General features: G+C 46.2%; 1 protein-coding gene across 1 annotated transcript in view; it reads right to left on the reverse strand.

Moving 5' to 3' along the window:
* Positions 1 to 26,476, reverse strand: part of NADK (NAD kinase) — a 412,984-nt gene that overhangs the window by 366,807 nt on the left and 19,701 nt on the right. Inside the window, exon 2 of the mRNA XM_078642447.1 lies at positions 21,301 to 21,397. Within this exon, the coding sequence (XP_078498573.1) occupies positions 21,301 to 21,355 (55 nt within the window). The 5' untranslated portion in view covers positions 21,356 to 21,397. The remainder of the gene's footprint in view (positions 1 to 21,300; positions 21,398 to 26,476) is intronic.

Genomic DNA, 26,476 nt, shown 5'->3' on the forward strand with positions numbered 1-26,476 from the left:
ACTGATCGCAAAAAGCCGGTGTGTGTACATAGAGCAGGTTAGTTATATAATTTGCGTTTCAAAGTGTTTGCTTGTGCCACTTAAGGCTTTGAGCAGGACATGTGCATCTGCGTTGCGGGGTACTCCCAGTCTAGGGGTCATGGAATTAGCATTTGTGGTCGAATATTGCCATTTTAGGAAGCTCGCTCGGGAAGCTTGAATTGTCTCTTGGTGGCCTCTGACACTCTGCCTGTCTGTTTTCCTTCTCTCCTGAGCTTCTCCAGTGCTGCTCAGCTAGGATCCTCCTCTTTTTGGAAAAATATATTTGCAATGCAATATCTCTCGCATTTAAATGTGAGACCTATGGCATTGGAAAGAAGTGACCGCAATTGTCCCATCTGCTTGAACAGAGAAAGCTCGCATGGCGCACTGAATGCAAGCAAAGCACGTCATCCCTGCAGTAAGAGAAACTCAATAAAGAAAATAGTGCTTACAGGACTAAATAACACGTACCGTATAACAACCGAAGTAAAGGGGCCAGTCGCCATGGGAGGTTACAAATGAAGACAAGGCGGTACTAAGGAGAGACTAACAAGCCTATTTACGAATCAGAAACCAGCATTTACGAAGGACAATAACACAAGCCAATGACAAAAATGGACGGAGATTGGGTGGGGCTTCTATTCTATTCTCAACTGCAGCAAGTCTCGCAGAGCAGTGCATGGGCGCTGACTCTATAGTTGATCTAAAATATTACAACATAATTTTTCAACAAGGATTCGCACCGTGCAAATTGTCTATACTCCTTTTTGTCAGATGGGGTAACTAACACCCAACCTTTGCATGCTGAGGTAATCTATGATAATCCATGTAACAACACACATGTAGTATTTAATTCAAAGTAACAACAATTCACCCTTAAGTGCTTATTGGCTTTAACATATGTGTAACTTTTCATAATAAAAAATCAGGCACGTAGGCTTTAGCTTGTCACATCCCCAACTCAAGCCCATTCTACTGATTGTAATCTTTCCACAAGGTGACCATCTGGCATATGGTTATAAAAGTACAATGTATACAAAATTAGTTGTCAGTGCCAAATATTATCACTTCTAAGAGATCCTAACAAGGATTATTCTACTGCAAATAACGTCTATTTCCACTGCTTGGGTGGATCACCAACACAAAAACACTTGTGTACCATGGTAATCTTTGAAATTCCTTGTAACACAATTCCTTCCTACAGGCTTTATCACAGTGTAATAATAGTCCATCCTTAAAAGCCTATAATGCATGCTTTTCACAGAAGTAGTTCAGGCTTACTGGCTTTGTCATAACGTTTCATAATAAACAGATCAAACTTATGAACTCTGGCATGACGTTTACCAATGAAGCATTTAACACTGGCTTTACATTTTACCCAACAAAGGCCTACTCAAGTGCAGATAAACTGGCAACCATTGTGCACACAGTTATAAAATTACAAATATGTAGAAAATACAGCTTGCCAAACAATATACAATCCCTCTCAAAAGGGCCTAACAAGCTGGTCTACCTTGGGAAACTGGTAGTGTACAATATTTGGGAGTCAGGGTGGCGCAGACGTCATCAGACTGAATCGCTCTAAATATTGGTTGAGTAGTGTACAGTTTGAGCTCATCCACCCGGTTTTGGAAAACCCTGCTTTGTCTCTTATGGGCAGGGTTGCCCTGATAATAATGGGGGTGTTGCCGCGCTGTCTATATAAACTGCAAGGCGTGCTGCACAAGATTTATTGTGGACATAGATAAATTGTTAATCTGATTGCTGTGGGCTGGGAAGCGGTTGAGGGTGAGTCTCAACACCCTCAAAATACCTTGGTGCAGTTTTGGTGGGCAGGGGGGGGGGGGGGGGGCAAGGGGTCTGGAACTGCCAGATATGAAGTTATATTATATGGCAGCCCATTTGCAGGGCATGGTACATTGGCTGGACTCCGATGATAATTTGGAAAAGCAGCTGTTAAAGGGCTCCTGTGTTGTAGGGGATCTGCCCAAGTTGTTGATTAAGTGGGCTAGTGGAAGGAAGTGCCCTATGCGGTGCGTCATGTAGACTTTGGGAACGGTCAATGAAGACAGTGATTGGGAGATTGCTGTATGCTCTGGATATGCAGATATGGGTGCTCAAGCTGTTCATGAAAATGTCAGATACCATGGCGGTGGACCAGTGGAAGAGGGGTGGCTGCAACATTCTTGAGGGTCTATACATAGAGGGCAGATTCATTAACAGGCATCTCAGCTAGGTCATGGACAGTATCTTGAATATGTAAAACCCTCTGCCATGGTGCGTGAGCTTTAGACATCTTTCCATTGGAGCCACCACGGTCCCAAACCCTGGAGGCCATATTGAACCTAGCGAGGGAGGAATGATAATATCTCATCTCTATACAGCATTACAAGATAACTGTCCTGCAACTCGTCTAAAAGTCCAAGTGAAATCGGAGGAGGCTCTAACTGACCCTGTTACGGTTGTGGACTGGGGAAATGTGCATGGTGGGGTACGGACTGTGTCCACCAATGCAAGGTTAAGACTAATACTGTATAATTATGCTCATCGTGTGCATCTCACCCCTAAGACACTGTATGTAATATATCCCTCGAGGGAGGACAGTTGTACGTGTTGTGGTGTAGTAGAGGAAGTTCTTTTGCATATTGCTTGCGTGTGTGGGTCCATCCGCCCCTACTGGGGGCTGGTGCTGGAGAAGCTTAATGTGGGCACGGGGTGGAACTTGGAGCATGATATTCTAACACTGTTGCTTGGCCTGCTCCCGCTCCCAAAGGGGAAGAAGCTGAGCAGGAACCTTTTGCTCCTGGGTTTGGTGTTGGCATCGAGACACATTGCCATGAGGTGGCTGGCCAAGATGCCCCCAGTGTAGGAGAGTGGCTGCGGGATATGTCAGAGTGAACAGGGGCTGAGGAGGTTCATATGAAACGTACCAGGTGCGATCATACGGTGGATAATGGTCTCGGGTGTGGGCTGCAAAGTTAGATAAATTGAAAGACCCCCCCTGACTCTCGCCCACCTTGACAAGTCAGGGAAGAATTGTTTCTAAATGGATCCCACTGAATGAGTGAGTCTGTTGGGTGTAGGAGGATTGGTTCAAGGGAGCTTTGTAGGCTCGATTGGTGAATGGCCCCAGAAGGAGTGGTTGGGTATGTGGTGTCACAGGATTAGGAACACCTAGTGTAACATGGTGTGGTTTTTTTTTTTAGTAGTTCTTGGAAGACTGTCAAGAACGATATGCAAATGATTTTAGAAAGCAGTTGGGGAGAGTTCTTGTTTAATAGTTACTATTTCTGCAAATTATGTGATACTGTGATATTCTGTATACAGTGTAAAATGTAATAAATATTATATAAAAAACAGGGCCTAACAGGAATCATCGCAGTGAAAATGTTGAGTTTCTCAGAGTGGGTCGCCAATGCCAAAACCCTGGCTTACCACTGTAATCTGTATGGTTATATGCACCCGTGTATGGCCTGTAACACAATGTGATAATAACCAATTGTTAACAGTTTACTGTCTTTGTCATAACATTTCATAAAAAACAGACCACACCTATGGCACGGACAAAATGTTGAAAGTGCACCACATAGGCATTTAACTTTTAATCCATCGGACACACACTCATGAAATTAGGTATACAAAATACACCTGGCTAAGTAAAATGCTATCCCTCCTAAGGCGTCAGAAAGATTTTCACAGAGCAAACTTTCTATATCCACGGTTTGTCACATTGGGTGACCAACACCAAAACCATTGCCTCCTACTGTAACCTGTGAGATTGCATGTAACTAAATAACATTCTGTAGGCTTTAATATAGAGTAATCACAATCCATACAAATGCCAATTGACTTTAACATATGCTTTTTACAATTAAAAGTTCAGGCCTAGTGCCTTTCTCATAAGATTTCATTTTGAACTGATCAGGCCTCTGGCCATTATAATTGGCTTGCCACCATAACCAACTCATTCCTGCTATATAAGGTATAAACTTTGCAACAGGCAAAGGTTCATGACTGACCTCCTCCCAACTGTGCTGCTGCCAGAGAAAACTAATTACCATAAATTATATAGTTACCTAAGACACTCTAGTAACATTACTGCCCCTGAAAGTTCAAACTCAGGCAGCTGGATAAATGAACAAAATGATGGCAGATGTGTGGAGGCAAGCACTTGTTTGTGGAAGCACACAACTTCTGCCCAGTCAAAACATGCACTCCTGGCTAACAACATGTGGGTGGAGCCAAAGCCCTCTTCTGGTACTTTCCCTTAAAGCCTTTGTTTTCATTGTTCACATAATATCTGGTGACAGCTACACTGTCAACCCTGACCTAAAAAGTAGTTCCTTAAAAGTGAACAGTGGGAAGACACACGCGAAGATGTTACACCCGAGGGGAGGAACAAGATGGACAATTCAAGTCATCCAATACAAAGAAAGCAAATGAGCGTGACAAAGCCAACCAATACACATTTATTGGCAATAAAAAATTAGCCCACTAGCCCTTGTGTATATTTAATTTTAAAAAATGCCCTCACTTGCAGTGCAACAGAGCCAACAGCTGACTCATGGCACCATGCTAAATGCTGAGGTAGGCGAAAGCTAAATGTTAAAATGACAGTTCACCAGTAGAGTGGATGAAGAGGGCGGACTCAAGGCCTTTCTTTGTATATGTGTGGAGATTATATGTATGCATTCTTTTTAGTTTTATGATTTTGTTTGCTTCTTTGTGCTAAAAGAATTCCTAAGCCAGACCTAAAGAGTTTGGTTTAAGAGTTAGGTCTTTGGAAACTTGATGCACTCCCTCATTTGAGCAGGACATTGTGTCACTAAAACAATCATCATGACTTCAATCTTCTCAAATAATCAAGAGTCCATAATAATTGCATTCATTTATTTTCCTAGTTTGACTTTAAAGTCACCTTTAAGCTTCTGTTACATATTATGAAGTCTGATCACATTTCCACAGTTCATATGAAAATACGGTAGGCCGACCCTGTAGTCATCTGCTTATTTTCCTTACTGCCAGGCCATCAGTACAGGAATAGTGCCCGAAACCAGACTGGGTTTCCAGAACCAAGAACTAACGTATCTGTAGTGTGATGATTTTATTTTTAATGTGGTTGAATGATAGATGGTATCTATCATCCACCAGCTACGTCTGGTGGATGCTTTGAGCTATTAGACCTTCATGAACTAAATAAACTAGTCAGTTGTTGGAGGCCTACACGTTTGCACAACCCACTGTGCCCTGCTAGACATGCTAAGCGAATGGTGCCATTGGTCACGCCAAGCACATATACAGCAATCTGCACTTTTGTGGGTCTAACTAACATTATAAATAGGCTGTCCTGTTTTCAGTTTCTATTTTTGGTCAATTCTGGTGGGGTTTTTTCAGTGTTTTCAATATCTTAAAAAACTGTTGTTATCAGTGATTACACATTTTCACGCCACAAAAAACAACAGAAACAGTGTTTTTCTGGTGTTTATGGAATGTTTGCTTTTATCATTGCTTGTTTTCTGCACTGAAAGAACATGGTATATAGACAGTGTACCTATAGTGTATATGAGGTCCAAAGAGATTTTTGCAAATTAATCTTATTGTAGTACACCATACAATACTTCTTCAGTGAGTCTTTGGTCATGTGCGCTCGCCCTTTCCTTCCCATGTCAACTTCTGTGAAAAGGCCCTCTCAGCATTCATAGCCCCTTGGGCTGAGAACCATCAGCTAAGGGATACAGTTGGGATGACTCTTTCTTTGATGCCACATAAAGCACGAAATGATAAATATTTGCGTTTTAGTTCCTGGGCATAAGAAAACAGTGCGCCAGAATGGACTAAAAAGTCAATAGCATCCCTCATTAACTCTGAAGATTGTAAAGATGCTTTCAGCATACCTGCTAACAAGTGGCAAGGATCTCCTACAGGGAATCACTTCAGCTCGGGTATCAATTTTGACAGGTCATCACACAAATGTTTTATATACGTAGCTGAATCACTGCAAATACAAACAATATCACTCCAATCTTTGTTGAACTTGGAAAGAACCTTTTTTGCGGAGCATAACAAGTGACACTGCGTTCCATGTTTTCCAAATGTCTGGTGTCACGTTTTCACCACTATCCCAGATGCTTGGTGATATATATATATACTTGTCACTATACTTTAAAGCCTGAGGTGTTAGCAATTCACCTACTATCAATACTGACCCACTAGAAACTATGGTCTGATGTATTAAGGGTTTTTACTCATTCTCTGTGGGTAAATGTGATGACACATATTAGGAAAGATTTCTATGAAACTAGCCATTTTACCTATCAGTGAAAGAATCAAATCCAGCCAAAATATCAAATAGGAGTTTGATATGTCCTGATTCTCTACAGTTTATAAAATAATTGAACTAGACCTAAAACATGAAACTAAACCCTGCATCTTTAGACCAAAGGCCATAAAACTGAAAAAAGTAAAAGGAAGAAGAAACAATATTTTAGTGGCATCCCTAAAGAACAAAACTCAAGCAGAATAATGTTAGGCAGTCTTTCTTACTGCTAGCTTGTATAACAAAGTTACATTTTATTGACCCATTCAGTAATAACAAAATGACTCTTTCACTTTCTTTTATCCTTTCTTTGAATGGCATTTAGTTTGTGGTTGTGCAGGTGTTTTTTCAGTGTTTATATGGTTTCACCGGTGAGGGCTATTTTTCTTTCAGTGGGGTTTTATCAGTTATTATAGGTTTAAACCTAAAACCCCACAGCCTAATTATAAACCACGGTTGCCCATAAAACGTCTTACAGCTCAAACATTATAGAAGATTCTGCTCTTTGCCAAATCTTGAAAAGAACCGAGTCGTTTGACAAGGAGGTCCTTATTTAAAAAACCTACCATCCACCCTCCCACTCCGGATTGAAGTCATGAGGACATGAATGTTAACTCATCTCTATTCAGTGATTTGATCACAGTGACTCCTAACTTGATTGCTGCAGTTAGAACACTACAGTCGGATATTCCCTACAACCATGTGTTACACAAGGATCATGCTGCTGCAGTGCTAAGCGTCCCTGCAAGATATAAGAAAGGCAATGAAGGGCAGAATATAGCACAACCCTGACAGAAGTCTATTTTCTTGAAATTAAATATTATGAAACTACTGTAGGGAGGCCAGAGCTACTTATTATGTCACTGCTATTAAAGCGGCATCAGGGAAGTTTTAAAAATCGTACAAACTCTTTCTGTTCATTCACAATTTAGGGGCATATCAACAAGGCGGCGATAAAAAGTTATCGCCGCTTTTGCAGCCGTTTTTTTCCGAAAAGCGGCGATAATTATATCGCTATATTAGCAAGGTCACGCTATCGCTTGAATCCTTACCTTAGCTCCCTTTCCCGTAACCCCCACCTTTCCATCTCTAATGAGATGCAAAGTGGGCGTTCCAGCTCAAAATAACTGGAGAAATGTCGCTGACATTTCTCCAATTATCAATGGGCACACTAACAAGCATAGCGATAAGAAAAGTAGCGCTAACCTTGGTTATCGCTACTTTCCTTAAGCCTGCTTCAAGACTGACTTAGCCCTGATATCCTATGTAAGGTGGATATCATGGCTAAGTTTGCCTTGCCCTATTATCAAGCCATCGCCAAACTTTGTGAGATTATCAGTGGATTTCCAGCGGTAATCTCACATTTGGCAGTTAGCACTTAGAATTTTATTGCTTTTGAGATAAACGTTGCTAATAGCACGCTATCTCTGCGATAAAATTCCACGTTACCCGGCAATAATTATCCTAGCGCTAAGTGCGTTTAGCGATAATTATCGCCGGTCCTTGATGATATGCCCCCTTGTGCTTCCGTCTCTCCATTCCAGGTACAGTACGATTCTGCTTCCTCCTACTTTTAACAAAAAATATTTAAAATCTACTACTCAGTGGGTTATATTTGCAACCACCCTTTTAGTAATGTGTCAAGTAACGCCCTGGTCCCTACTGCCACCATCCTGTATTTCCAGCCACTTAAACTGGACAATCTGATATGAGTTCATAAGAGGAAGTCGTTTTCTCCCAATGATCCTTTAACCGTATACATTTTCAATCTGGCCTGTCATTCCATTGCCCCATAGCTTCTTTCTCTGTGCAAGCTGCTAGCTTGTTCCTCTGCTGAGGAACTTCAATGCCGATCTGGCAGTTTTAAGCAGCTACCACCCTAGCTCTCTCCTCCTTTTTCTTGCCAAAATAATAAAAAGTGAAGTGAATCAACAGCTATGTGCGTTTACTGAATGCAGCAACATCCTTGATGTTCCTCAGGCGGGCTTGGGGCCTTTACATGCTATGAAGACAGCAAACTAGAATATCTCCATGAGCCTAGACCTAAGAGGCAGTGCAGCGCCTATTCTTTTAGACTTGAGAACCACCTTCGATACAGTCTCCCATGATCTGCTCTGTGACAGGTTCTACTCAGTAGAGAGTTGAAATCTGTCATTGGAGTGGTTTTGATCGTTCTTGTCTGATCGTTCTCAAGCAACCACTATGAACTAATACTCTTCGAAAACTAGGCCATTAGTCTGTGGAGTCTCCCAATGCTGCTCATTAGTCCTACCCGACCTTATTTACAGCTAAGTCTTTCTGTGAAGTCTTGAGCAGACTGTCCTCCCTTCTGCAGACGATCAGTCAATCAGGTTTTTTATATAGCGTGACTAGTCACCCGTGAGGGTCTCACGGTGCTGAGATGGGGTGAGGGGTCTGCAGTACCGTTGAAGAGCCAGGTCTTGAGGTCCTTCCTGACTTGTGGCAGTGACGATGATTGCCTGAGGTGCAGAAGCAGGGAGCTCCAGGTTTTCGCATCCAGGTAGGAGAGGGATCTTTCTCCAGCCGTGGTCTTGCAGATGAATGAGATGGTGGCCAGGGCCAGTTGGGCGGAGTGGAGATGTGTGATGGGAGTGTAGAAGGAGAGGCAGTGGTAGAGGTACGCAGGTCCGGTGTTTTAGAGGACTTTGTAGGCATGCATGAGGAGCTTGAAGGTTCGAGGCACTCTCTTGCCTCTGCTAATACTTTTAACGCATATCTGCCTGGTTGCACTTCTTGGTTGAGAAAACATTCTATCATGCTTAATGATGGAAAAAACTATTTATTACTCTTCGACAGAGTCTCTGTGATCTAGACCCCCAACTCCTGAATTAGGCTATGCTCCTTTGCGGAGTGAGTCGGTCAGGAATTTTGGAGTCCTTTCAAATTAATACTCTCACTTCCACGTGCCTTTTCCATATGCTTAAACTGTGCAAACTGTTCCTGCTTCTTCCCACTGAGTACTCATGATCCTCAGAGGTGAGAATGTACATGTATTTACCTGTATGCCTTAACCCCTTGGTTGTGCATGACGGAACCACGCCATCATGAGCCACAGGCGGCGCGTGCTCTTGACGGCGTGGTTCCGTCATGCGGCTGCTGCTCCGCCCACGCAGCATTAATTCCCCGCCTGTGCGGGCAAATTAATGAGCGGCCGGGGTCATGACGGAACCACACCGTCATGAGCACAAGCCGCCCGTGACTCCTGACGGCGTGGTTCCATCACGAGCACCGCAGCGACGCGTTCATCGCCCACCCCCCCGCACCGCGGTGAAATTTGCGCCGAGGCGAAGGGGTTAATGAATGTTCATGTACCACAAAATGCTAATTCATATATATACACCATAATGTGCTATGTTTTAATAGTAAATTGCATTTTTGTTTCGAATCCCACTAAAGTCTTAGAATTATTGTACACTTTCACATATTTTAAAAAAGAGTTTCAATTTAGTCTTCCCGAGTTTTACACTGCACATTTTCGCTAAACCCTACTAGTAAGCATAGCCTCGTTCTGAAGTTTGTTCACCACGGACCGTATTTTTCTTCGTAGTTTAGTGAAGCAGCCATCAGGCCGGCTTTAGCGCTGGTGGCGCCCAGTGCGACTATGTTTGTTGGCACCCCTAATAGCTTCCTCCTCTGTGAATTCCCTCACTACCACCCTTTAATAGTGACCCTCAAGGACCCATAACCACCCTCTTTCACATGCTTTTCTTTTGTAGCGCTACTCCTACTAGTGTAGGGCATCAGAGCAATTTACATCACACATACGTTATACATACGTTATCCAGAGATAATGAAATCCCTGTATAGGAAATGTTACATAAGAGGACTACAACGTATAGGAGTCAGATGTCTTCCATACTGGTGGGCAAAATAGTTTAAAAGTGCATGATCTGGAGAAGCACACACTCAGAATTTGAAAGGTGTCACCATGGTTGGGGGTTGTCTTTACTAATAAGAATTGATTTCTACCTAAATGAACCCTTTTTGCAACATTAGGATGATGAAACACTGGGGAAAAAAAACATAACTCTCTAACCTATAACTTGCAGTTTCCACACAGCTCTTTGATGAAAGTTAACTGCTCACTGTTCTATATAACGATTTTAATTTATACATTGCAAGTAACAAAAGGATCTCTCCGACAATAGCAGTACCCCACTAAACTATTTACATTATATGCACCTCTGTGATCTGCATGCTACACTTACTTTGAAGCAGGCACCATAACCCTCTGGGCCATTTTATGATGAGACAAAACTTACACTAGACACCATTCAACCAAAGACCAGCAGGTCCATTAATCACCAGAGTTATATTGATATTTTTATTGTTGCTTGAAAATGGCTGGAGGTGAGGAACACTTCAGCAGGTGCTTTTAAATCCATTATATTTGACAAAAAGGCACCCCTAGAAGTCAGCACCCGATGCGGTGGCATCGATCGCACCGCCGTGGAGCCGGCCCTGGCAGCCATCACCTTAATTTACCATAATATTGAGGTTACCAACCAGAAACATATCTTTGTCGCTCTCATTTGCATCCTTTAATTAGATGGCTTTCTTTGTCATGCTTTTGTCCCTCCCCGGAGCATATCCACTTCCTTGTATGCTTTCACTGCTCATTCTTAGGGATCTACTTTTTTGTTTTTTGCTGAAGCACTTCATGAAAGTGCATGTGTTTATCAGTTATCTCTCTCTTGTACTTCGACCCCTCTGTGCTCTGTTTTCTTTCTCACCTGAGAGCTCCTTCCCCTCCCCATGCTGTGTTGCTCTTGTGTGCTTCTTCCTGTCCCCATGTTGCCCTCCCTAGTGTGCTGGTTTCCCCCTCCACCAGACACCCCGTTGCATCCCGCCTTCAACAATTCTTCCGTGCACCCTCCAGCAGCCTTATTTTTTTATTTTTTATGAATAATTAAAATAAAAGCTTTTCCGCTTTCTAGGTAGAGCCTGGGCATCGCATGCGCAGCTCGGCAAGGCATGCTTTATTCGAGTATGGACTTGAAGCCCCATATTTGTCATTGACTTGTGTCCTTGTCCTTTGTAAATGCTGGCTTCTGAAGCGTTAATAGGCTTGTTAGTCTCTCCTTAGTACCGCCTTGTCTTCATTTGTAACCTCCCATGAGGACTGGCCCTTTTACTTCGGTTGTTACATGGTAGGTCTTATTTAGTCTGTAAGCACTATTTTCTTTAATGAGTTTCTCCTACTGCAGGCACAACATGCTTTCCTGCAACATTTAGCACCAAGCACGCTTTCACTTTCCAAGTAGCCACCATAGCGGCCGCTTCTTTGAAACGCAAAAGGTCTTGCATTTGCAAGAGTTTGAGCTATTGGCATTGTAAATGGCAATGCCTTTTATTAATGTGTTAATTATCAAAACAGATAAATAAAAGGCATTTTCATATACTATGCCAATAGCTTAAACTCTCGTAAATGTGAGACCGATTGCATTGCAAATGCTTGTTTTATTCTTTTATTTAATTTTGGAAACATTTGCATTCATGCATGCTAACATCATCACACTTGTGCACATACACTAGGGCTGGGGCAGAATCATTAATTCTAGAAGCTTCTTATAGAGGCCACTAGGCTGGGGCAGAATCTTTCAAACTCAGTGCTCCTCCTAGAGGCTACTAGGGCGGGGGCAGAATCATGCTCTAACCTCTGTGTTTAATGAAAGCGTTAATTTCGCAGTCATTGAAGACACGCTAGTTGTCATTTCCACATAGTGCAGCCTGAAAGTCAGCTCGAAATGTTGCAAACTAGTTTGGCCTGTGAAAATCCTCAACTTCAGCCAGAGGAAGTGGCCGGCTTATGTAAACATTACGTACTCCTGCTGGGCGCACGAAGAGGAACTCACCCGCAGCAGAGAGGAAGGAAGTCCTGCACCACTTGCATCATTTGGAAAGCTTTTGTAACATTTTATGTCTCGACATCCCCGCTGCGTGATGTTGAGCACTTTAGGGCCGGTAGGACGCCACATCATGGCTGAGTGTGTGCTTGGGTCTGGCAGAGTTTTGTATATATTGTCAGACCTGCAGGTTACAATCTGATCTCTTCAGAACATCCACAAGCGCACTCATGTACCTTATTGACTTTTTTCAAAATGACTCCTGAAACTTTTGGAGATGCCAAAGGCTTTGGTCAGTGAAAGCCTGCCCTGCATTAGCACATGAGAAGTGCTCTTGCACGCATCTGTCTGCACAGAAATGATCACATCCACATATACAGAAGAGCCGGTACACAGGTGACAAGAAACATCCTTTTATAGCACCAACCAAGACTCATAAACTCTTTTAACAAGCCCCATGAAAGCCATGGTGCATGGAACCTTCAGTGGAACATACTCGTCATGAGGACCATAGTGCACCATTTCTCTTACCCTTCATAGCTGTATCACTAATCCTGGTGAGGGAAGCCTTCTTACAAGTTCCACGCGCACCTCACTCTGACCAGGGTTCACAGATCATTCTTCCAAGCCCCTAGTGCTTCCACCACTGTCCATGGCGTTTGGCAACTTGTATGGCACCATCTTCTCGTTCCTCTGCCACCTCTCCTGGTGCTAGGAGCCTTCCTACAAGCCTTGCGCTCGCCATGATACAAAGAGCATCCTAACTAACAAGTTCCTCATGCCTCCACCACTCGCCCTGGTCCTCGCAGAGCCTCAAATGACATTGATCCCCTCACTCCCCTATTAAAGATGTTGACAAAGGCACCGTTGACATCTCTCATTGACCAAGTCAGGCCAACTACCTATCCCTCTAGAAACCTACAAATGTAAAAGTTGCAGACCCTGCTAAGGATTCAAACAAGGGATATTATTTCAAGTAGCCTTTGGTAAAATTGATAGCAAAGTTCCTTGTGTTTATCGATAAAAATCTTTCCTGCTGTTATAAATGCAGTGGGTTATCAAGGCTGTGATACATTTATATTCTACTCTTTTGTGGAGGTTCATTCTGTTTGACTGAGCATGCAAATGCGATGGTCTCTGAGCACAACCGGCTCTCTCTTGCGCCCAACTTTTAAAGGTCCAGCAGCAAGTTCCTACTCTGAGACGTAACAAGGAAAAGTTGTTTTAGGTCAACAAGAATTCTGCATAAAACCCACTTTTGCTTAAAAATAAGGGGTTCAAAATGCCTAAGATGGGCCATCCTTTTCAGTATTAAATTAAGACCGCTCAATGATATATTGAAAGGAAAGGGGTAGCGCACACCTTTCATGTGCTGAGGAGTTGAAAGAAATGCTGTGCAGAGCTGCACACTGAAATGCATTTCCTGTAACTCCTAAGGAATTGAAATGGGTGAACTCCCCCTTTGATGTCTTGATGTATCTGAAACTTAGCAGTTCTTATGAGAGATTTATGCCTCTTGCCTACAAACAGCTTTATTGCTCTCTTACAGGGAATGTTGACTGTGCATTAGTTCCAGTTGCCCATACACAGATTGCCAGTCAAGACCGGATTCCAATTCCATACTTCTTCCACTCTCTTGTTACTCAATCAATCAATCAATCATGCCATTTGTATAGCCCACTACTCACCCGGGAGGGTCTCAAGGCGCTTGGGGGGAGGGGTATGCTACTGCTCGAACAGCCAGGTCTTGAGTTGTTTCCTGAAGGCGAGATGGTCCTGGGTCAGCCAAAGGTGGATGGGGAGGGAGTTCCAAGTCTTGGCAGCCAGGTAAGAGAAGGATCTTCCTCCGGCGGTGGCTCTTCGAATGCGTGGTATGGCTGCGAGGGCGAGGCTGGTGGACCGTAGCTGGCGGGTGGGCGTGTAGAAGGTCAGGCGGTCGTTGAGGTACTTGGGGCTCAGGTCGTGGAGAGACTTGTGTGCGTGGGTGAGGAGCCGGAACGTTATCCTCTTGTCGACGGGGAGCCAGTGCAGGTTCCTCAGGTGGCTGGAGATGTGGCTGTGTCGGGGGACATCCAGGATGAGTCGGGCGGAGGCGTTCTGGATGCGCTGGAGTCTTTTCTGTAGCTTGGCTGTGGTTCCGGCGAAGAGGGCGTTTCCGTAGTCCAGTCGGCTGGTGACGAGTGCCTGGGTGACAGTCTTCCTGGTCTCGGTCGGGACCCAGCGGAAGATCTTGCGAAGCATACGCAGGGTGTTGAAGCACGATGAGGAGACGGCGTTGACTTGTCTGGTCATCTAGAGGGAGGGGTCCAGGATGAAGCCCAGGTTGCGTGCGTGGTCGGTTGGCTTGGGTGCGGTGCCCAGGGCTGGGGGCCACCAGGAGTCGTCCCAGGCGGAGGGCGAAGATCCCAGGATGAGGACTTCTGTCTTGTCAGAGTTCAGTTTCAGGCGGCTGTCCTTCATCCACTCGGCGACGTCTTTCATCCCTTCGTGTAGGCAGGTTCTGGCGGTGTCGGGGTCTCTGGTGAGGGAGAGGATCAGCTGGGTGTCGTCGGCGTAAGAGATGATATTGAGGTTGTGCTGGCGTGCGATGGCTGCGAGAGGTTTCATGTAGATGTTGAAGAGGGTGGGGCTGAGTGAAGATCCTTGCGGGACGCCGCAGATGACTTCGGTGGCCTCGGAGCGAAACGGGGGGAGGCGGACTCTTTGTGTTCTTCTGGCGAGGAACGAGATGATCCACTCCAGTGCCTTCTCTTGGATACCGATGTTGCTGAGGCGCTGGACTAGGGTGCGGTGGCAGACCGTGTCGAACGCAGCGGAGAGGTCCAGGAGGATGAGGGCCACTGTTTCCCCCTTGTCGAGCAGGGTCCGGATGTCGTCGGTGGCTGCGATGAGGGCGGTCTCGGTGCTGTGGTTGGCTCTGAAGCCGGACTGCGAGGGATCGAGGGATCCGTTCGTCTCGAGGAAGGCGGTCAGCTGTCTGTTGACGATCTTCTCGATGACTTTAGCAGGAAAAGGGAGGAGCGAGATGGGGCGGAAGTTTTTGAGATCGGTGGGGTCCGCTGTAGGTTTCTTCAGGAGGGCGCTGATCTCGGCGTGCTTCCAGCTCTCCGGGAAGGTGGCGGTGTTGAAGGAGGCGTTGATGATGTTCCGGAGTTGGGGTGCGATGGTGGAGTCGGCCTTGTTGAAGACGTGGTGTGGGCAGGGGTCGGTCGGTGATCCGGAGTGGATGGTGTTCATCGTGCGGGCTGTGTCTTCGGTGGTCACCGTGGTCCAGGTGCGAAGGGTGGCGGTGGGGGGCGTTGGTTCGATGGTTGGGTGCGTGGGTGGGGCGCCGAAGCTGTTGTGGATGTCGGCGATGTTACTCTGATAACAAGCATTTGCAATGTAATAGGTCTCACATTTTAGAAACTTTGACCTATTGGCATTGTAAATGACAATGCCTTTACTATTGCAGGTTTTTTAAACACATAAATAAAAGGCACTGTCATTTACAATGCCAATAGCTCAAAATCTCGCACTTGCAAAACCTATTGCATTGCAAAATGCTTGTTTTTTAAACTAACCATGTTCGTGCTAACAAGTCCGAACAGGTAAACAGTTGCTGGCTAAAATCCAAGAAGGGCCGACAGCGTCCCAGCTCAAATGGAGGCATGGTTATATTTTCATGCAGTGCACGAAAACGCTGCTTCAGATTACACCTCAACATATTTTTTTAGGTCTCAGCCTGCGAAAGACTGAGCACATGCGCAGTCGAACTGGCGAGATTTAATGAGGTAGGGAGAGTTTCACTAGCGAGGTTAAGCCCCCCCCCCCTCTTCTCCATTGGCTGGCGTCACCGTTCATGCAAAACGGTGGCCAGCCATTGGAGAAGAGGTCCTAGTGATGTTCTTCTTTCTCTTTTAGCCCCGTCCTTTTCAGACTGGGCTCCTTGACTTACTGCTGGCGTAAAAGGTTTCTTATCTTCTTTATGAGTCCAGATGGCCCCATAAAGAAGATAATGAACCTTTTACCACAGTAGGAAGTCGGGCACCCAGTCTGAAAGGGACGGGGCTAAAAGAGAAATTCTTTCTCTCATCCTACTGGCCCAAACCATCTCAAAACAGTTTGCTAGGTTTATTTTGTCTTGCAAAGTGAAGTCTGGTTACTGGCACATATAACCATAACGTGTAATATAGAAACGCGGTTGTTATACACTTTAAAACATGACTCATCAGTGTATGAAGCCTGTAAGTCCACAGGTTTTAACAAATAATTATAGGCTCTTATTTTGGCATTTCAGTATTTTCATGACAAAACTGGTTTTTGATTTGGTAACGCATTTTCCAACATGTCTTCCCAAATTACGTGGTGCGTCCTCCGGCTCGGAATAAGCACAGGTACGCGCAACCAGTGTTGGCTGCCTGCTCAAGAGTCCCATAATCTGATCATTTCTCCATCATTTTGCGCGACCATTTGACCTCCAGGTTCCCATGACTGTGCCTCTCTCCTCACTACCTGTGCAACCTACCAGCATCTCGCTGTTTACACCAGGGCTCTGGGTACACTTCAGTCTACGCCCCTCTCCAACATGACTCCACTGCTAGTAAGCGCCCTGTGGGTCCAGTCATAGTGTCTGTGTCCTCCTGTTACTGTCTGTGTTTTAATAACTCAACATCTTGCTGGTGCCATGCATAGGCCCCTCAGTCTGTATCTGTCACCTATTTGACCTCACATCCAGTAGTACCCACTAGGTTTTTATGGTTGTATTCTCCTCTCCAGTGTGCGTGTAACCATCTATCACTTCCCTGTTAATACCCCTGTTTGTGCCCTTCTCCAACATGGCTCTACATGTACTATCGACCAGATACCTGTATCCGTATTCGTACTGTGTGTCCCACCAGTAGCTCAGTCTGTGCTGCAGCAAGTCCTTTTTTCTGTTTTCTTCTCTAGCATGATTCCACTTTGAGTTCCGTTTAGTTTCTTATTTCTGTACCCTCCTCAAACTTACAGTTTAAGTCACCAGTTTGTCCACCATCAGGACACCATTTTCTTTGCTGTGTGGCTCTGTGTGTGTGGCTCTGTGTGTGTGTGTGGCTCTGTGTGTGTGTGTGTGGCTCTGTGTGTGTGTGTGTGTCTCTGTGTGTGTCCCTGTGTGTGTGGGTGGCTCTGTGTGGGTGTGGGTGTGGCTCTGTGTGTGTGTGGCTTTGTGTGTGTGGGGCTGTGTGTGTGAGGGGCTGTGTGTGTGTGGGGCTGTGTGTGTGTGGGGCTCTGTGTGTGTGGGGCTCTGTGTGTGTGGGGCTCTATGTGTGTGGGGCTCTATGTGTGTGTGGCTCTGTGTGTGTGTGTGTGGCTCTGTGTGTGTGTGTGTGGCTCTGTGTGTGTGTGTGTGTGGCTCTGTGTGTGTGGTTCTTGTGTGTGTGTGTTTGGCTCTGTGTGTGTGTGTGTGTGGCTCTGTGTGTGTGTGTGTGGCTCTGTATGTGTGTGTGGCTCTGTGTGTGTGGGGGGGCTCTGTGTGTGTGTGTGTGTGGTTCTGTGTGTGTCTGTGGCTCTGTGTGTGTGCGTGGCTCTGTGTGTGTGTGTGGCTCTGTGTGTGTGTGTGGCTCTGTGTGTGGCTCTGTGTGTGTGGCTCTGTGTGTGTGTGTGGCTCTGGGTGCGCCTCTGTGTGTGTGTGTGTGTGTGGCTTTGTGTGTGTGTGGCTGTGTGTGTGTGGCTGTGTGTGTGTGTGGTTCTGTGTGTGTGTGTTTGGCTCTGTGTGTGTGGCTCTGTGTGTATGTGGTGTATGTGTGGCTCTGTGTGTGTGTGGCTGTGTGTGTGTGTGTGTGTGCGTGTGTGGCTCTGTGTGTGTGGGGGGCTCTGTGTGTGGTTCTGTGTGTGTCTGTGGCTCTGTGTGTGTGTGTTTGTGGCTCTGTGTGTGTGTGTGTGGCTCTGTATGTGTGTGTGGCTCTGTGTGTGTGCGTGGCTCTGTGTGTGTCTGTGTGTGTGTGTGTGTGGCTCTGTGCGTGTGTGGCTCTGTGTGTGTGTGGCTCTGTGTGTATGTGTGTGGCTCTGTGTGTGTGTGCGCGTGTGTGGCTCTGTGTGTGTGTGCGGCTCTGTGTGTGTGTGTGGCTCTGTGTGTGTGTGGCTCTGTGTGTGTGTGTGGCTCTGTGTGTGTTTGGCTCTGTGTGTGGCTCTGTGTGCATGGCTCTGTGTGTGTGTGTGTCTGTGTGTGTGTGTGGCTCTGTGTGGCTGTGTGTGTGTGTGGGTGTGTGGCTGTGTGGGTGTCTCTGTGTGTGTGTGGCTCTGTATGTGTGTGTGTGTGGCTCTGTATGTGTGTGTGTTTCTGTGTGTGGCTCTGTGTGTGTGTGTGTTTCTGTGTGTGTGTGTGGCTCTGTGTGTGTGTGGCTCTGTGTGTGTGGCTCTGTGTGTGTGTGGCTCTGTGTGTGTGGCTCTGTGTGTGTGTGTGTGGCTCTGTGTGTGTGTGTGTGGCTCTGTGTGTGTGTGTGTGTGGCTCTGTGTGTGTGTGTGGCTCTGTGTGTGTGTGTGGCTCTGTGTGTGTGTGTGGCTCTGTGTGTGTGTGTGGTGGCTGTGTGTGTGTGTGTGGTGGCTGTGTGTGTGTGTGTGTGGTGGCTGTGTGTGTGTGGTTCTGTGTGTGTGTCTGTGTGTGTGTGTGTGTGTGGCTCTCTGTGTGTTGGTGCAAATGCAATAGGTCTTGCATTTGCGAGAGATTAAGCTATTGGCATTGTAAATGACAATGCCATTTATTGATCTGTTTTCAAAACCAACACATAAATAAAAAAGTTGTCATTTACAATGCCAATAGCTCTAACTTTTGCAAAGTCGAGACCGTTGCTTTGTAAATGCTTGTTCTACAAGGGCTGTGCACTTCGGTCAAAATAAAATGACCACTTTTTAATCAGTCAGTCAGTCAGTCAATCCACTTTATTCGATTACTTAAAATCATAAGAGTACAAGAACAAAACATAGACATAGACCACTTTTTAATCATTTTGTAAAATACTTGGGGATTTACCAACTTAAACCAAAATTTTCGCAAACAGAAGCAAGAAAAGTAAATAAGGCTCCTAGACTGTTTTGGGGACAGTTGCATGGACTGGAGATGGAATAGAGAACATGACCCCAACCGCAAGTCTGTGCATCTCTCCATTTTGCCTCGTGGCCATGCTGGAGCAGAGGTCGGAAGTGTTTTCAGTCTCATGAGCCTTGGCTGCTACTAAATCACGAGTCAGATTCGCTTTGGAGTACCACAGCCCAGACATGGTTGCGCACACGCACTGAATGGGGAGGCGCGGGCCTGTTGATGAGGAGGAGGTGGGCCTGTCTCGTGGCTGGTCCTGCACGATTTATTTAATTTTATTTATTTAATGTGATTTTATATAGCGCAAATATTACCCGAAGGTGTCAGAGCGCTTTACATAAGAACCAGTAGCGATACACAAGGATTTAGGATTACATGCGTTACATAAAAGATACAAGCAGAATTTTTTTTAAATGTACAAGTTATAAAGTCACAAAGGGAAGAGATATAAACAGAAATAAATAGCAGATGTACAAGTAGTAAAGTCACTCAAGGATGGGATACGAATGGATAAACTCTAAGAGTCACATAGGAATGGTAGAGAGTACAAAGGTCTACTGCATATACTAGTGATTAGAGTTATCTCTATATACATGTATATACAAATAGTCAATTTTCTGTTTGCTTTCCCAGCAGAGGCCCGTCCATGTAAGTGCCTTCACCTCAGCGCTCTGCCCAGAGCCAAATCTGCGTTGGGATTAGAGCTATTTGCAGCTAATACCCAGCATCCCTGCTCTTATTACTGGATGTGAAATGCCCATATGCTGGGCTTAGTGCTAATGAGACTCAAACAGGGGATTTGGTACCTATCTCAAATCACCTGGAGATAGTGGTGTGAATATTTGTAACCACGCACATTCACCTGTTTTCCTTCTACAAACATTGCAGCCCAGAACATTAGCCCAATTGGTTATGTTGAGGTGAACCGGACTATATTTCCCATAAGCCATTGAGAGGATTGCTAAATGGAAGCGCAGGACTTGAGCATGGAGTTCCGGGTGACACAGAGTCATTTGGTGACCTCGTATATTCAGCGTGTATATTTCAATGTGCGTCATGCAGTGGGGAATTGCATAATCTTGTACCTTGAGGCTTGTCCAAGCTGCTCCTGGACTTTCTATCTGCTGCAGTATGAAAGGGCTGTGCTGACGTGAATGTTTCCGGTAGCCCTTGCGGTGGAGATGATCCAGCCACGGGCGGGCAGGCAAAAGAATATAGTGCTTACAAACTAAATAACACAGTGAAGTAAAAAAGCCAGTCCTCAAGGGAGGTTACAAATAAAGACAAGGCGGTACTAAGGAGGGACCAATAAGCCAATTTACAAATCAGAAGCCAACATTTATGAAGGACAATGACACAAGCCAATGAAAAGTATGGGCGGAGCTTCAAATGCATACTCCAATACTGCATGCCTCGCAGCAGCGCATGCGCTGCCCATGCTCGACCTAAAAAGTGGATAGGCTCTGTGAAGGAAGTTCACTTCTAAGAATGTGCATTCTGGTGATGTTGTTTTAAGCTCCTCGGCCCTGTCTTTCCTTGGGTTATCCAACATTATGACACCACCAAAGAGGAAGGATTTGGGAAAGTACAGAAAACATAAACAGCGAGGCACTTTAAAAGGCAAGGTCGAATGAACAGGCAAAGAATAAAGATAGGAAGTAACCAGTGGTGTAAATTCTTTAAAATAGACTCAGCACGTGATGCTTAGTCCTTTCGACAGTAGAATATTCCTGAAATACTGCCAGTTCATGTCTTATATGGGATAAGGAAAACACAATTTGGCTACAAAGAAAAATAAATAAAACACTGCAGAATGTGAGGTGAGGCCCTAAGTAACATACCGGCAAACATCTGCAGATGTATATTCTTACAACCAACACCACAGTAAATAAAAAGAACATAAAGTGATTAACATTAGGCTTGGGGTATGGAAAGATATACAGATATGCATTAACTTTTTCCTATTTCAGGGGAAGACTTAATAGGAATATATGCATTTTTTTATTCAGATAAAATTAATGTCAATGTTGGAATATATTTACCTCCGTTAAATGTTTGGAAATCTCCTAGAGCTTCTTCCAACCCACTCGCCTCCATATTTTCGAAGCTGTCAGATTACTTTGTATTTGTAAATTTAACCTGAAAGTCAAAAATGTTTTTAACTCTGTTAACTCAATGAATTTTTGAAAGAACAAATTATGCTGTTGATTGTAACATATTACAGATTAAGGGGGCCTGTTGAAAGATGTCAAAGAGATTGACTATTTACTCACCAAAGTGGTGCTAGGCTAGTGCTTTGAAACAGGTATTTATATCAATGGCTAACTCAATGGAGTTCATTATATGAACCCAAGAAGGATGAAGGTGCCGAAAGAGGAGTCGTACACAAGATTATTTAGAAAATATTATTTTATACATTTGGTTTTTCCTTATTGGAGTATGATGTTTTGTTTTTTAAAATAAATTAGATAGTTTTAATTAGATAATGCTATGTTAATTTTGTATTTTTGTAGCATACTTCAGCCACTGCTTCTTAGTGTTCCAGCCTGTCACATGGAGTAGTTCTGCTTGAGGGTGAGATTTTGAGCAGGCTAGTCTGTTTGGAGGTAATTCCATGTCTTCTCAATGTGTGTCCACCTACCACCCTGTACCCATGTTTCTGTCTTCCAGTGTCTCTTACTCCAAGGGTGCCTGGTGTCTGTCTTCCTCCGTCCATGTCAAATATGTCCAAGCCTCCATTTCCCCCTTGTGTTTGTATCTTCCAGTGTCTTTCCTCCAGTGCCCAGGTTTTCTCATGTTTTTTTCGGTCTCGGCTAGCGTGGGCTGCGCTTGCGCAGCCTCGCTGGCGAGATTCTATGTTTTCTAGTATGGGGCTTAAACAAGCCAGCTCTTCTCCTTTGGCTGGCTTCCTAAACGGCGGCCAGCCATTGAAGAAGAGCTTTGTCTGTCACTTTAAGCCCCGTCCGTTTCGGATTGAGGGGCATGTTTTTTCCTGTCCTTTCTCTCTGTGACGTCTTCAGGAAAAAACACACCCCCCAGTCTGAAAAGGACGGGGCCTAGCGCTTGTTTGTACTGCCTCTGTGCTGTTTAGGTCGAGACTGGCGTAAGGCTTCCCCCGCTGCATGCGCCCGCCTTCCGCCGGCTCCTCCTCCCCCCTTCCCTGGCCGAGACAGAGAAGGCTTCCCCCGCTGCATGCGCCCTCCTTCCGCTGGCTCCTCCTCCCCCCTTTCCCGGTCGAGAGCAGCATGAGGACCAGCAGTGCCAGCCCAGCCACCGCCGCCAGGCCAGCCCAGCCCGAGCCGCCTGCACGCCGCCCAGGCTCTGAAGAGCAGTCCCGCGCTCCCACTATGGTGGTGCTTCTCGAGCGGGAGAGCAGCGGGCCGCCTCTGGGGCTGAGCAGCCGCCGGAGGAACCGGGGCAGCCGCCGGAGAGGAGCCGCCGCCCGGCCATACCTGGAGTACCTGCAGCGGCCGAGCTACTGCGACGCGGCGTTTGCCCTGTAACAGATCTCTATGGTGCGTCCTCGGTGCATGTGTGTGTGTGTGTGTGTGTAGTTGGGTTCAGTAGGCGGGTCCCTACATTGGCACGTGTTTGCCTCTATCAAAAATGGTCTATAATATTGTTACTAACTAAAGAAAACTGAAATCGCCCCCTGCATTTTGACACGCTCTGCATACTTTGCCCCGCACTCATTCTGCACTCCCTTCTCCTTACATAGTCCATGCCATGCAGTCCCTGAGCCATACTAGCCACACTTGGGGGTGTGCTGGCCACAGTCATGCCCTCCACTTGCCTTAGAACTTCAGCTATGCACTGCACAGCACCCCTCCTAATTCTCTACATTTAAACCGTGATCTGTACACACTGAGCCTTGCTGTGCGCACTCCTCGGTGATACTCTGTGCACACTCAGTGATGCTCTGTGCACACTCCTCAGTGATACTCTGTGCACACTTCTAAGCTATGCATAACCTCTCATCCATGCACACTGAGCATCTGAAGCCGTGTTCTGATCTCTTGTATTCTAGTTTGGGCATAATAGCAAGTTGCCCCCAGCCTGGAAGACTTCTGCTACTGACGTACAGATGACGTGAGATGGCATGTAACAACCGGTAAAATGTACATGCTGTAAAAATTAATCTAAAAAATTGCCACTAAACGTGCATTTGAGTACCCAAAACTGTGCGCCGAAATACCTCCTTAAAAACACAAGTTGAGGAAGTTATTTGCTAATGACTACAAATTAGCATGTAGCAGGGAGACAAACACATGCCATAAACACCATTGCCATGCCAGGACATAGATACTGAATGGGAGCTCTTCCATGTGGTTGAACTGAAATGCTAGCTTACACTTTGTAGGAAGGTAGATCCCTGACTATGGTTGCCCCCAACTTTTTGCCTGGTGTTTTGCTGGTTTTCTGACTTAGTTGACCTGGGGCCCTGCTATTCAGGACCCCAGGCCTACTGCTCTCTCTGTAAAATGGATTCCATGTACCCTAGGTACATATCTAATTGGATACTGAGTCACCTTATCAGTCCCTGTACAGTGTACCTTAGGTACCCAGGGCATAGGTGCACTCAGGGCCTACCAGGGGCTGCAGCATGTATTATGCCACCCCTGGATGGCTATCCAAATCTGACACAACTGGCTGCTTGACAGCTGGGGCAAGGTGGTGTAATCACCCTTTGCTTTAGATATAGTATACCTATATCTAACCCTAAATGGACACACAGATCTCCTATCAGTCACTCCTATGGCAGGCCTTAACAATCCTGAAGGCAGAGTGCTTGGAATCGTGTGAGATGGTGCTCTGGCATGAGCTGAGCCTGTCTGCGGCTTTCGGGATCTATCCCTTAGCCGTTTCCATGATATCGCATACCATATACTCTTAAGTGCATTATAATCCTCGCGGTTATATGCCAACTCTGGTATCGCTTTATCAAAACATGTCGAGTAAGGTGTCATACGAATTGGAATACTAACCCCTCGCCAATTCTGGCGACGGGGTTAGCATTCCACCCTTCTAGAGGGACACGACATGTATGTAACCCCTAACCCCGGTTAAAGTCAGACAGAGCCTTAGCATCCACAAAATGGATGCTGCCACCGAGACACAAGTCTGCCCTCCTGCTGCTGGGAGTCCTCCCAGAGCAGGAGGCAAGGACAAAGGGTTTCCTGCCAGGGGCGGTGCCAGCACCGTCCCAGACAGGGTTTTGTGTATTCCAGGTAGGCAGGGCTACAGAGGAAGGTGACTGCAAGTGGCACCCCGGTGCTCACTGTGCATAGGCCGGCTGAAACCAGTTCCAGGGGCACTCCAGCCCCTGGCCTGGGGAAAGCCCGCCAAAGTAGAGGGGTGTAACCACCCCCCTCCTGGTCCCACCCATAGGGCAGGACTTAGTCGCGTGCCAGCCCCCTTTTCCCAGATAAAGGTAGGAGCAGGCCCCCTTCCAAATTAGATCATCTTTGAATCCTGAAACTACTTTCTGCGAAAGGAACTCAAGACTTCTTCCCAAGATTCTCCCTTGTGACTAAGGAGTAGTCACCCTGCATCCGCAGGCACCATCTTAAGAACACTGCGGTCTGCTGCAAGTCCTTCCTCCGGAATCCGACTGCCCAGCTCGACGAGAACCGGCTTCCCTGGCACCTCTGACCTCTACCCACCTCTACAGCTAAGCTGAGAACCGTGGGTGCGACGAGACCTCGAGGGACCGGCCATCTTCAAGACTGCACGACTTCTTTCCAGCACGACCGCCGAGTATTCCCCTGGTGAGTGCTTTGGGGTCCGAGAAGCCCCGACCCTGAGCAGCTCCAGCACCGAAGTTCAGCCTCCCAGCATCTCCACGATCTGCGTGGGGACCTTCTGCTTTTTGCTGCTCACCGCGTTGTTTGGCTACTAGCCCGCGGGCTTGTGGCCTTCTTAACGACGCCCGACGACATCACTGCTGCTGGTCTGGTTGCTCCAGACTGGCCCTTGCTCCCTTCCAGAAGAGGAGCACCCCGGACCCTCCTGGTCCACTCCAGACGCCATTTTAGGTCCACCGCGTGGGCTTGAATTTGCCAAGACTTGTTGCCCCAATCCTGGGTCCAGCGACGTCGACAGCATCATCCATCGTGGGACAGCTCGTACCTCCATCCTGGTCGCCGACAACGCCTCCTGGTCCGTGAGACTGCAGAGCACAGCGTCGCCCACTCACCTAGTCGAGGTGACTACCATCCGGTGCCCTCCTGGTGCCCCCTGACTACTGGCTAGTAGTCACGAACTTGGTCCCCTCTGCTTTCAGGTGTCATCCATCTTCGATCCAGGCTTGGATCACTCGAACAATCTTCACTGGTCGCCTGCCAGCAACTCCTTTCCTTCAGGCTCCTGGTTCGTCAACGAAGAATCCCGACGTCTTTTCAGACCTATGCAGCTGCAGCCCATGGGCTAGGTAACTTCGGCATTTCGGTGCCCCAGCATAGCCTCACTATCCAAGGGTCCAGATCCACTTTCGTTTTTGACCTACCTAGTCGGGTTCGCCCGAGAACACTAACTTTGTGAATACTAGCTTCCATAGGCTTTTTCCCGCCTTACGCGTGAGAGTTCCCACTCTGCACGTGGTGTCCCTAGGCCTCCTGCTCCTAACCTGAGTGTTCAGTATTGTAGGCCTAGCGTTTCTAAAGCCTCTGAGAATCGTTACTTACCTGCTAGTAATTCGCATTCCACTTTTGTAGTATATGGTTTTTTGTGCCCCTCGGGCATTTGTGTAAATTGTGCGACTTAAAGTATTTTCGTAAGAGTTTTGTTGTGTGCCTAGCACCCTGTCCTCATAAAGAGTACAGGGTTGTTGTGATTCTAATAAATACATTGTTTATTTTCATAACACTTGTGTGGTGTCCTTTCACTGGGTGTTCAAGGGGTAATGTGATGGTAAAACAGCTGGCTTAACACGCCCTCTAGAGTCTTAGCCTTAGACTGCTCGTATCCATGCTACTAGGATAGCTGGTCTATAAGGTTGACTTACAACCAATCATCAATAAGGGTTGTTGGACTGATATATAGTGATCACTAGAATAGTGAGCACTGCACATCAGGCCAACTTCTCACATTGGTGAGCAGCGGTTGGGATTTGAGCTTGCTGTTGTTTTACCACACATATCCTAAGAATATCTTGTGAAAGATCACATAAGTACTAAAGGTACATATAACTTAGCTTAGAATACTCTGAGTTCTACTGAA

The sequence above is a fragment of the Lissotriton helveticus genome, chromosome 5_1, assembly GCF_964261635.1.
Source record: "Lissotriton helveticus chromosome 5_1, aLisHel1.1, whole genome shotgun sequence".
In the NCBI taxonomy this organism is placed as follows: Eukaryota; Metazoa; Chordata; class Amphibia; order Caudata; family Salamandridae; genus Lissotriton; species Lissotriton helveticus.